Source organism: Scophthalmus maximus, chromosome 7, assembly GCF_022379125.1.
Source record: "Scophthalmus maximus strain ysfricsl-2021 chromosome 7, ASM2237912v1, whole genome shotgun sequence".
NCBI classification, from domain to species: domain Eukaryota; kingdom Metazoa; phylum Chordata; class Actinopteri; order Pleuronectiformes; family Scophthalmidae; genus Scophthalmus; species Scophthalmus maximus.
Window position 1 is genome coordinate 156,383 of NC_061521.1, and position 13,264 is coordinate 169,646.

Below are 13,264 nucleotides of genomic sequence, written 5' to 3' on the forward strand. Positions count from 1 at the left end.
ATAGGAATAAACAATATATTCGTGGTTACATTCTTTGCTTCCATTTTTCTAAAAATGTCAAAAAAGGCTGCCAAAAAGCATGAAACTTCGAAACAGACCCTTAGAGAGAATATCTTATCTTCGATCTTATCTCCCTAGTTTAAGATAATGCATAACTTCTTTAATCCACAGATAATACGTCCTAGTTTTAACTATTGGAGCAAAGAGGGGAGGCTACGGAGGGCTAATGACTTTCTAAACTGGTTTCAGATTCTTACTGAATGTACGACAAGGGGGTTAGTAGTATGATAGGAAATAGGCTTCACCACGGGAGTTCTCAACGGGTGGGTTTCTTTTGTTCCAGATAAGCCCTTCCTGGAATTTAAAAAGGAGATTCTTGCACGTTTAGTTTTGTTGTGCGGTGGTCTAACCAGTCGAGTGCTCTGCTGCGCTGCGTGTAAACCTCACTCGCCGACACATAAGAAGGCGTGATAGCGACCAAACGAAGACCCTTAATGTTTAGCATCATTGCTAGTCCGTCCTATGTACCGATAGTTGTGAGTTCAAAACCACCCTATGACACACAGATGTCATCTTCCTTTCTGTTTTTTTTTCACAAAAATTCCAGTCAAATCAATAATAGTCATTTGACTTGAAATAACATGTATCTGGCTTTTTTGGCTGTTTTTTTAAAAGACTCAGTCCACAGAATCCAATGACTTCAGGACTATGGGAAGACTATTCCAAAGCCTAGGGGCTGCAGTCTGGAAAGCATTATCTCCCCTAGTCCTAAAACAAGTCCGAGGTACACTTGGTAAGTTTTTGGTAAAAGCCCTAAGAGCTCGGCTAGTGGTGTGTGGTGTAAGAGGTCTGAAATATATTGTGGGGCCTGACCATGTAGGGCTCTATAAGTGAGCACCAAGATTTTTAATTGAATCCTAAAATTTACTGGAAGCCAGTGCAGCGATGATAAGAGAGGTGTTATATGTGACCATCTGTTGGACTGGCTCAGGAGCCTGGTAGCAGTGTTTTGGACTATCTGTATGCGGTCGAGAGATGAGTTATTGAGACAGGTAAACAGTGAATTACAATAATCAAAACAGGCAGTAATAAAGCATGAATTAGCATTTACAATTCATTATTTGGGACAAAAGACATGAATTGCGCTATGTTTCTCAAATGAAAGGAACAGGATCGAGTCAGAGATCTAATATGTTCGTTGGAGCTCATGGATCGATCAAATGGAACCTTGATATCATCCTCTATATTATCATCCATGTTAAAAAAAATATTTTTGGGACAATTTGTTTCACCAAAGCTTTATGGATAGGTTAATCAGAAGAACTTTAGGTTGATATGTGAAAATCTCTTTAGCTGGTCTTATCCTCATCAAGCTTTTTCATCCACCTCTCACATGGGCTGTAGAAAATGACTTCTGTAACTACAATGGCTCTCATCTAGAATGGGAACTAAGCGAATATCTCTGCCAAGGCCCAACAGTCCCCTTAAATTAATCAGGCCGCACAAAATAGTACACACGCCTAGAGATCAGTCCCCTAAATATGCCAGTTTTTTCATCAAGCTCCATGCATTATTCCCTTGGAAATTGGTGGAAATATCAAAAAGGTCATTGTCAGCAATGTTATAGAGTGATCAATGAACCCTTTGTCAGGATCTGCCCCAAGTTTTAATGGGTCCTTAATTGCCCCATGTCCCATTCTATCACCAAGTTTCATGTAAGTCCATTAAGTAGTTTGTAATCTTACTGAATGACAAACACAAAAAAATGACCAACAAAGAAATAAATAACATGAAAAGACATTCTTAAATTTTGTATTTGATTTAAATAATCATACAGCAGCATCAGTGGCAGTTAGGCGGAAGAGCCGACATGCTTGCCTCTTCCTTACACTTGCACCACCACAAGTCACTATGGAGCCCTTCAATGTACTGGGATTTATGTGAATTGTGCTATTGAAATGCGCAATATTGGATGCACATGTCTATCCTACAGTGAGGAAACTAAAGCCTCTTGAATCCCACAATCCACCGTGAGTCAGAGACAGGTGAGAATCTGCTTCACTTCAACCTCCACACAATGAAGTGAGTTGGATACAGGTGCAACTGCACCACAGTTCAACAGATACATGAAGATGAAGCTTCACAGCTGGTAAAGTCTTTATCAGTGTTAAGATGTGTTCACAGTCCAGTGGGTGATTATAACTTATTTATGTTGAAGATACTGCATTCATGTTGGATTGATTGAATACCGGCCATTCTCATTTATTCTTTCTGTTTTAATAATAAAATAAACATCAACATAAAAACTCATAATTACAGCAAAAGTATATACAGGTAGTGGTGTGACAGGAAGTCTGTTGTGTTATGCAACACCCTTCTGATCCTCGTGAGAGCGCTGGTGGAAGACGAAGGAGACTGCAGCATCCCAGGAGGCTTTCAACACTTGGTCCCCCAGACCCTTCTTGTTGTAGCAGTGGTTCCACTGGGAAAGGTCACTGGTACAGTCAGAGTTATCTGCAGGGGGGCGAACCTCTTGGCCATTCACACAGCGGTGACAGCGAAACCTAATGACGACACAAGAGGCAGGAGGAGAGGCTGCTTCAATACATTACATCTACAGCAAAGGTTTTGCGAGATCTCGCAAAAGTACATTTTTTCTTATGTGACAGTCTAGCTGTCATGTAACTAATGCTCATTGCTAATGATTTTCACCAGGACTGCCAAGTCAATACACTTTGCGACGAGTGGCCGCTTGCGTCCACTCGTAAGTTATGCTGGGCAGTGTCTACTGCCAAGCACTTATTTAAAGTCTTTATATTTGAGGCCAATCTCAAAATAAAACTCTATACACCTCTCCCACAGGTGTGTGCACACGGCTGTTGTGTCTGTGGACATCCTCATTCATCCCGGTCATAGTTTTCTGCTAAAGTGTTGAATCACAAGCAAGACGTTTCACCTACAGAAGAGGCTTCTTCAGTTCTTCGATATGAGGTGAAACGTCTTCAAGAAAACACAACAAAGTCCGGTTACTCCGCTGTTGTGTTGGGTTTCCGTGCCGTGCTGAACTGACCCGGAAGCACATTCAAAGTTTTGCAAGTTCTCGCAAAAGTACATTTCTCCTTTTTTTTCTCTCCATGTCCTCTCCGGGTCTCCGTAACTATCACTGATATCAAGTAGCACAAATGTTTTATATGATAAAATGGATCAGTATCAGGTTACAATGTGAAAGGTTTACTGTTATAACAACATGTTTTTTCACGTTATTACATGAAACTTTCACGTTATAAAGTGAAAACTTATAATTATAACATGAAACGTAATGTTGGCACTCTGCAGACAGTCCCCTGCGCACTCATCTCACTGCTTATTGAGACCCATGTTAGTCCTCCAGCCTGGAATTCAGGTTGTTTGGATGAAAATGATGCAGTAGCTCATTGTGTACCTTACTCGGATTGGGAGGAGGCTGCGCTAGAGTTTCGTTTGGAAGTTATTGTTCCAGAAAGTCTGACTCTGTGAATATCATTTCAAGTGTACGCTTATCACAATATCACTTTTCGGTATTGTATTTAATTTTCTTTGTCTTGAGAAAGTTAATTCATCTCAGGGGAATCAGCAGAGTAAGCAACATAAACTTCAAAACAACTTGCAAGAATGATTCGTTTTTTTTAACCTGTCGTGTGTGTCGCTGGTGGTCTCCTCGTGAGTGTGAAGAGTTCTCGGAGTTCACCCAGAGAGAAGTGGCGCTCCACATCTTGCTCTTCATCCACCACGCAGCTGCTCAGTGCTTTCTTATGGGCCTGCCTCTGCAGGATCTTTTCCTCTATTGTCCCCGTCTGTGCACACAAAGACACACAAGTCAAGTGTGGGAACCCCACAGCCCTGATCCATCTAATGATGACTTTTTTGCAGAATTTTGTTGCAGAATTTTAGCAGTAGATAAGAAGTCTGAACCCACAGAGAGCAATCTGTAGATGTAGCAGGTCTTCTTCTGGCCGTCTCTCCACACCCGGGCCATTGCCTGCTCGTCGTTGGCTGGATTCCAATCGGGATCAAACATCACCAAACGATTAGCACCAATCAGATTCAGGCCACATCCACCAGCCTTGCTGCTCAGCATGAAGATGAACTCTGGGTTCTGAAAAACGGATAGTCAGGTGATGGTCAATTGCTTTCTCAAAGCCACAGAGTAATTTTAAAAAGTGTTTTCAAGCTCACTGATGGACTGTTGAATCTTTCCACAATCTTGGCCCTTTTCTTGATGGACATCGTGCCATCCAGTCGAACATAGAGGTATCTGTAAAAGACCAGGAGAGTGGTTGTTACTCGCTTCAAGTGACCAATCATAGAAAACAGACACAATTACATGATGTTTTCTTAAAAATCACCTTCTCGATCGGCACAGCTTCTCGAAGAGGTCCAGTGTTTGAGTGTAGTTAGAGACCAGCACCACTTTATCGCTAGTTGTTGTCCTGGTCATTGCCAAGATATAGTCAAGAACAAGCATTTTCCCTGGAAACATGGAAACAATGTAATCACAAATATGAAAAACATTTTCAGTTTATTTTAATTGTTAGCTTTTCTAGTCTCAACATCCATTTAGGGGGCTTTTGGAGAAAACTGGTTTCCCTCTTTGTTGTTGTGATTTTACTGCTCTGGCAGCGCAGCGATCCCATGACCTCCGGTATGGAAGTTGACGCACTAACCACTAGGTCAAAACCGCGTGGTAGCACCACCAACTAGCACATCTCTTAAGGTGTTGACGAGAGACGTTTACAAACTGCACTTGCAGTGTTGTTTGGTGCGGTCCGCACCATTTTTATGTTTACGATTTACAGAGCATGGGCTGAGCCAAAAACCCAGATTTTTTTCAGCGCACACAAAAGCGACAGCTAACGGACAGTGAGGAAGTGTTTCATCCTGTGTCCTTGTGTGAACCATTCATTCATCTTTTGTTATCAAAGCAATATCAAAGCATTTTAATACTATCTAAATCTCTGTCTTTCTTGTCCCGTAAAACAGTTTCCTCAATCATCCTGTCCATGGGGTGTTTAATCAGCGTGTGTGATGCACATTCAGCACTATTGGCTACTGTAAATGCCAATCAATCAATAGTCTCACATTTTAGCAGTCACACATAAATACGAGGTATCAAAAAACTTTTTCACAAGATCTTTAAGGATATTTAGACATATTCCTATTAACCAAGACAGAGCACACAGCGTATTGGTTTAAAATGTCATCCAGAAATAACCACACTGGCTTTGCATCTTGACCAGGATCAGAACTCAGTTATCCCACCCCTCTCACCCCTGAGACAATACAAATATTGAATTAGAAATGGAGTCAATCATGCTGTAGTCTTGAATTACAACCAGAGCTGTAGTGTATATGTTCTTACCAGAGAGCTGAGGCTCCACAGCTTTAGTGCAGTAGCCAGGTGGAAACAGATCCAGAGCCCCCTCGAAGCCTTCCTCACCCTCCACACACTTCTCATAGATGAGTGCTGGATCTGGGACGCAGAGCAGGGGTCGAGAACATGATTCTTGATAAGTGTATGGATACTACATGCCTGTTTCCCCTTAAAGTTTACATTTGAACTTCTCTTCAAATCCGGATGAGTTTCTGTTGATGCCTCACTGTAAAGAGCGATATGCTATAATTGGTATGAGCACTTACGATTGCACAGTTTCTTGAGTGATGTGATGGAAGACAGGGAGGAGACACTTATCTTGCCCTCCTGTAATGTCTCGACGGGTTTGGCCTGTCTCAGGAAGCGCTTATAGAGCTCTGTCTGCAGAGGAGTCAGCCTGCAGGGTCACACATCAAACAAACGTATACACTCAAAGTAATGTACTGAGAAAAACATGTATAAAACGTATCCAGAGATAAACATCTCTTAAATATTCCATCTTTCCTTTAGCATCTAAATCTCTCCCAAGGACATGAGTGAATCAACCTACCTGCAACAAACAACCTGCTCAATTTTCACAGGAAGATACTTTGACAAGATATCAGACGTTCTCCTGATCAGACACCTGCAGAGGCACAACACACTCAGTCACTGAGGGCCAGATGAACACAAACATGTTGGATGTGTCAGCATTTTTGCTTGTTACTTTAGTTATTGATACAGCAGTGACCCATCAGAAGTTTTGAAAGAAAGCAGAAATCAGAATAAACAATCACTGTACCAGTCTAAAGTAGAAGTGGACTAAGTGGATAAAATCTTCTTTTATGGCAGATTGAATTTTGTTTTTGGAGCTTTGTGGTCACCTGTTGACAATGCTGATCAGCTCCTTGAGTTTCTCCTCTCCAGTGTGTCTGTCTCTGTCACTGGCATCTGCATCACGACCCTTCAGGATGGGAAGCTCAAATCGCTTTTTAAACTCCTGAGCTGTGCCTGTTTTCATGGTGGAAAAAAACCCCAACATAAATGTGTGTGTGTATGTGTGTGTGTGTGTGTATGTGTGTGTGTGTGTGTCTACTCACCGAGGATCCCAGCATTAACAAAGTGGACCAGGCTGAAGTACTCCAACAGGTCGTTCTGGATGGGAGTGCCTGATATCAGCACTCTCCTCTGGGCACTCATGGTATTCAGGGCCTGGTATGTCTGGTTGTCAGAATTCTTCAGTCGATGGCCCTACACATGCACAACTCTTTACCCATTTGTTTGTTTGTTTATTTGACAGGGAAATGCACATCAGTATAAAATGCAAGATGTAAAAAAGACGGATTGTAGGCAGAATTTAATTTACACCCGCAGTCCCTAGTTAGGTAACAAAACAAAAACATTACAGGTAACAATATACAAATACATTATGGAACATGTGGAGTTAAGCGATCACAGATCAGGTTTGAGACGTGTCTGAAAAAGGAATATGTAGAACAAACCAATATTTACTTCCCTTTACTGACAGCAGTTTATGAGGCACCTCACAGTTGTTGCCTTCTGTTTAATAAATAAATAAATATGAAGGTGGTGGAACAAGCCCATGCAAATCCATATATAAAATAAGTATATCTGCTTTTCTTCTTTTAATTCTTACAACCCAATCGTTAATATTTGTCAAAAAATACAAAGATGAAATGACCAGGTTTATTTTATCCAAAACTTTTGTGACTTTGTTGACTTTTAGTATTCAACAGGAGCCATGATGTAGAAAGCTCATCCTGCACATGGCTCACTGCAGCTGGATGTGAAAATGATTGCATCGTCTGCATACACTTTAACAACGATGTTTTGACATGCATTAATATAAAAAATTGGTTGAAGAATAGAGCCTTGTGCTGGTCTAGCTCAGTGGGTTACACTCCTGACTCCAGTACAGAAGCTCAGTGGGTTTGATTCTTGGTTGGCCTACCTGTGATATGACTGAAAGCAGTTACTGTAAGTAGCTTTGGACAAAAAGCGGCAATTAAATGAACGTAATGTAACGTAAATAGTCGAGGTATGCACACAAACACAGATGAAATGAATCAGACAGATGAGACGAAATACCTCGTCACAGATGACGAGTCCAACTTTGCCCTTGTGCAGAACCCCAGCGTGCAGTCGAAAGGTTTCATAGGAAATGATCAGGATTGGGGTGGGTATTCTCAAACCATGCTGGGACATGAAGTTCACTAAGAATAACAGAAAACAAAACCCCTAATAAACACTTTATCATTATTCCATAACACTTCTTTGAAACAAGTTATGTTGTTATAAGAAACTTTCAAAAAAGTCCAGAAGAATTATATAACATGATTTTTTTAGGGCCACGTTGAGAGAAAACAAAGAATTTTTTTTTTGAGAATAAAGACGTAAATTTACGAGAATAAAGTCGTAATATTATGTGAGTAAAGTCGTTAATTTTGTCTCCGTGTTATTTTAGAGGAGAATTGTCAGAAGATGTGTTGAAATGAGGATTGTGGAGAACTTTGTGAAGCTGTACTTCAGTCTAAGTTCCTCAAATAAGGAGATAATTCATTTTTGGCACATCAGCATCCCATTTTCATCATCAGAATCAGGACTTTGAAAAGACTCAGGTCTGTTTCCTGGGTTGCTGTTTATTTCCGTGATATATTAAATAAAGTAAAAAAAATCTTCTTTCAGTACTTTATTCTCATAATATTACGACTTTTTCCACATAAATTTACAATTTTATTCTAATAATATTATGACTTAATTCTCATAATATTACGACTTTATCATTGTAATATAATATATACCTCATCCTTCAAACTAACCCCCAATATTTACTCTCTTCTAGTCTTATCGACCACTCAAATTGCTTTACAGTATAAGTAACATTCACATACATTCATACAGCTCCTAAACACAGTGCTTTTTCTATCACGTCAATCACAATTTATGGTTTAGTGTCATGCCCAAGGACACTTCGGCCCTGGGAATTGTTGACAATCCTCTGAATCTCCTGAGCCACAGCCTCACAACAATGAGATTATAGGCTCCCCATGACATTTGAGTAACATTACAACGTATCAAATGAGAAGATCTCCATGAGCTTTGCTGTGGATATTCATAATGAAAGGGAGGGGAGAGGTAAACTACCTAGCTGTCTATCGATGTCATCCTTCGAACCTCCATCGATGGCCACTGGTGTGACGCGTGCCCCCAGCCACTTTCCAACTTCATTGTACCAGTTGCGAACCAGACTGGAGGGTGAAACCACAATGACCTTGTCTATCTCTGGCTTAGTGTCGGGGCTTTGACGCAGCAGGGTCCACATGAGGGCGATGCACTGCAGAGTCTTCCCCAGGCCCATCTCATCAGCCATGATGCAGCCGTACGATCCTGAGATGCGTCTGCCTGTCACACACTCCCACAGGAACTTCACCCCCTCAACAAACCAAACAACGTGCATGTTAATTGCAGAGAAAAGAAATCTTATCATACACCAACTGTTTTTACTGGAAGTCTTCACGTCTCATGGGTGGAGACTGTGAGAAGTGGTTAAAAGTTTAAAAAGGGTATGTTTATTATCTACTGTTTCTTAGAGTGAACTGACTTCTCAATCTGTCCTGGAGAATGTCAGTTCATTTATGAAATTGTCTACAACGATGTTATGATAAATGTAACATGAAAATCTTATGTATCTAACTATCAATTTAGTTTATTTTGATCAGTGAAGAAAAGAAATCTGTTACCTCTCTCTGATGGGGCCTGAGCACTTTTCCTAGAACTGGATCCACAACAACATGGACTGGTAGTTTTTCTCTGGACAGGAAAAAGAAAAAGGACTTTTTATTACATGCAGTATACTACACCACTGTTCTTAATGTGTTTAGTCAATAAGATGTGTGTATGTGTTAATAATTAGTGTCTGTATCATTGTGTTTCATGTAATATAACCTGTAGACCTTTGAGATGAAAATGGCACTATAAATAAAATGTATTATTATTATTTATTATTAATATGTCTGATCAAGGACTTTTTTTTGGTACTGTACAAGAGTTTGCATTGTACTCAGTATGGTGACAAACTTAGATGTAAGTAAGTACTCACAACTTGAACTAAACATTCAAACTGTCTCCTCACCTGAAGACAGCCTGATGAGAGTCGGTGTACATTCGAATTGTCAAATTTGCTTAGGAAGTATTCTAAATCTTGAAGTGACACGGAAGTATTTGATCGGCAGCCATGATAAGAGCTTTTCTGATTATCTAAATGCATAGGAAAGATGCTTCAATGCTTCCTTTCCTATCTCCTTTAGCATAGGTTACACTGGACTTTCCTATGCGAAAGGAAAGGGGATATAGACGCCCCACAATTCATTGCGGCAGCGATAATTAACGTGACACACGATGCGCAACGTAAACGATTCAATCCGAAATAGAAGTAGAAGAAGTAGAAGAGTATGAATATGATCAAGAAGGGATGCATGTCATTTAAGTTACCGTTGCATATGAATAATTTACATCTGATGTCACACGGTGGTAAAACACACTGAAAAATGCTGGATGGAGCCCCTGCATTTTTTTTGTATTCTCTCTTCGGAGATGCACGTCAATAACATCCGCCGTTGCATGATGACGTAGTTTAGTGAAAGTCGGATTCTCTGAGCAGCGCTGTCGGCTTTTCCTAAGTCCTATGAATCCTACTTTACACCTTTCCTTGACCGCATGACGTTTTCCTCTGAGGTCAAGGAACAGTAGATAGGAAAAGATGATAGGAAGGACAATTCGACCGCACCCTCTGGCTTTCTGTTTCAGCACTCAGCTTCAATCATTTACCTGCTTCTGTCTGAACTTGGCTCATCCAATTAAGCCTTTTCACCAGAGAATCAACTGAGAGGTGATTAGATGGATGGATGGAGGCAGGGACCTACTTTTCAGCTTTGATCAGGTCATGAGCACTCAGAGTCGGGGGCTCGTAAAGAACCAAAGCATCCTCTGCGAAGGGATCGTGAAGTGCTTTCCTCACTCCTGCACGCTTCAGACCAAGTGCCCTGATTCCCAGCGGGCCTGTGGGCGAGTCATCGACAGAGCAGTGGAAGTAATCCTTGTTAATGTCATGTACCAGTCCATACATGGAAGAGAAGCTGTGGTGATGAGAGAAACCTTACCTGTATAATTTGGAATAGGGATTTTAAAAGGCTTGGAGAGGATACTGCGAATAAATGCCTCCTGTGCAGATAATTTTAAACATTGAGCAGAGTCATACAAAATGTATTACAGATTCCACTTGATATTACTCAACAGTGCTTACATGTTGGTCACCATCAGTACATGCAGGCTGGCTGCTGAGCTGAGTCAGAGGCTTTCTGAAAGGAGAGATATGGTTCTCTCTCATCTCACTACTTTTTCTTCTTTTCTCCTGTGGGGAGGTACAGCACACTTCAGTTATATTCTAACTGCAACGAAACACACACACACACACACACACACACACACTAACACACACACACACACACACACACACACACACACACACACACACACACACACACACACACACACACACACACACACACACACACACTTTCTCCATGAATGACACATGCCAAACATGTGAGAAAATGATTTAAGAGCTTTCATCAAACTATAGGAAAAAAATGGCAAATGTGTTCAGAATAATTCAGCAGTGCTTATAAAATCGTAAGAGGTTGTGGTTGTAGACTGTCTGGAGACATGTTATACAAGGTATATAAATAATCACCATTATTATTATTATCATAATCATCATTAACAATATTTGGCAATGGGGGCCTGCACTATGAAGCAGGACTTGTGGTGATTGAGATAACCTCAGGCTCAATGGTGGATCTGGACGGTTATGAAGGTGGTTCACTTCTCACTGAGATAAATCACCATGGTAACCCACACTGCACCTGTAACCTGCACTGGAGAAGGTTCTCTACTGGATCTCTATAGGGTCTCTACCAGCTCTCTACCAGCTCTCTACCGGGTCTCTACTGGGTCTCTACTGGGTCTCTACTGGGTCTCTACCGGGTCTCTACTGGATTTCTACTGGGTCTCTACTGGGACTCTACTGGGTCTCTACTGGGTCTCTACTGTATCTCTACTGGATCTCTATAGGGTCTCTACCAGCTCTCTACCAGCTCTCTACTGGGTCTCTACTGGGTCTCTACCAGGTCTCTACCAGCTCTCTAATGGGTCTCTACTGGGACTCTACCGTGTCTCTACCGGGTCTCTACTGGATCTCTACTGGGTCTATACTGTATCTCTACTGGATCTCTATAGGGTCTCTACCAGGTCTCTACTGGGACTCTACTGGGACTCTACTGGGTCTCTACAGGGTCTCTACTGGATCTCTACTGGGTCTCTATCGGGTCTCTATCGGGTCTCTACTGGATCTCTACTGGGTCTCCACTGGGTCTCCACTGGGACTCTACTGGTTCTCTACCGGGTCTCTACCGGGTCTCTACCGGATCTCTACTGGGTCTCTACTGGGTCTCTACTGGGTCTCTACCGGGTCTCTACTGGATCTCTACTGGGTCTCTACTGGGACTCTACCAGCTCTCTACTGGGTCTCTACTGGGTCTCTACCGGATCTCTACCGGATCTCTACTTGGTCTCTACTGGGACTCTACTGGGACTCTACCAGCTCTCTACTGGGTCTCTACTGGATCTCTACTGGATCTCTACTGGATCTCTACTGGATCTCTACCGGATCTCTACTGGATCTCTACTGGGTCTCTACTGGGTCTCTACCAGGTCTCTACTGGGTCTCTACTGGGTCTCTACTGGGACTCTACTGGGACTCTACTGGGACTCTACTGGGACTCTACTGGGTCTCTACCAGCTCTCTACTGGGTCTCTACTGGGTCTCTACTGGGTCTCTACTGGGTCTCTACCGGGTCTCTACCGGGTCTCTACTGGGACTCTACTGGGTCTCTACTGGGACTCTACTGGGACTCTACCGGATCTCTACCGGGTCTCTACCGGGTCTCTACCGGGACTCTACCGGGTCTCTACTAGGTCTCTACTGGGTCTCTACTGGGACTCTACCGGGTCTCTACCAGCTCTCTACCGTCTCCACACACAAGCCTAAACACTGGGGTAGTACAACCAGCTGTGCGTGTCACAGCCATGCTAACTCACTCACAGTTCTACATGTCCACTCCTCGTCCTCGCAGGATTCACCTCCCTGCTTCCTCTTGGCGACCTGACTGGGAGCCAGACTCCTCCTCTGCAACAACGGCGGTACACGGAGAGGATAAGTTACAACACCGGTCCGTATCATCGGGGAAAAGGTCATGACAGAACGGCTCGCTCACCATTTCCCCGGACTCCTGGACGCGGTGCGGGCGTTCACCGTCTGCTACCCAGACACACGGGAGGCTCTGCCTGCATCACTTCCATGTTGGTCTGGTGTAAATATGACGCTGTGGCTCTATACGCGGAGGTCACTGCGTCAGCAGGTAGTACAGTAAAGTACAATGGACGAGACGAGTTGTAAAAGGAATTCCTGTGTCTTGCTCCAGCTGTTTCTCCTCGGCTCACATCAGTCTATGGTTCACATACTCCGGTTTCCATTAAAGTTCGCGCTAAATGTGGCACAACACTACGGCAAGCCCAAAAAGTCAAACTTACTACTTGCTGTAGGCGCCGCTATAGTCCATAGGGCGCCGCCTGCTGGAAGACAGTAGTCATGTTTGGGTAACGTCACAGGAAACACTATTTTACGGACCACTCGGATGAATTCGGAATTGAGATAAATACAATATATGTATAGGATGTTTTTATTTATTTTATTTCTGTATTGCTTTTAAGAAATGTCCAGGGTCAATTTGTCCC

The 13,264-nt window shown here is 42.4% G+C and overlaps 1 protein-coding gene across 1 annotated transcript; it reads right to left on the minus strand.

The window, feature by feature from the left end:
• Nucleotides 1–2,260: 2,260 nt before the first annotated feature.
• LOC124850122 (DNA repair and recombination protein RAD54-like) lies at nt 2,261–13,055 on the minus strand. The gene is given in 19 exon segments (XM_047333325.1): nt 2,261–2,564; nt 3,671–3,701; nt 3,704–3,833; nt 3,956–4,135; nt 4,216–4,294; nt 4,386–4,509; nt 5,399–5,509; nt 5,677–5,807; nt 5,961–6,035; nt 6,274–6,400; nt 6,490–6,640; nt 7,499–7,623; nt 8,555–8,843; nt 9,151–9,220; nt 10,333–10,468; nt 10,570–10,630; nt 10,713–10,820; nt 12,573–12,656; nt 12,745–13,055. Coding segments are annotated over 19 exon segments (2,217 nt in total). The 5' UTR covers nt 12,748–13,055; the 3' UTR covers nt 2,261–2,362.
• Between the last annotated feature and the right edge of the window lie 209 nt (nt 13,056–13,264).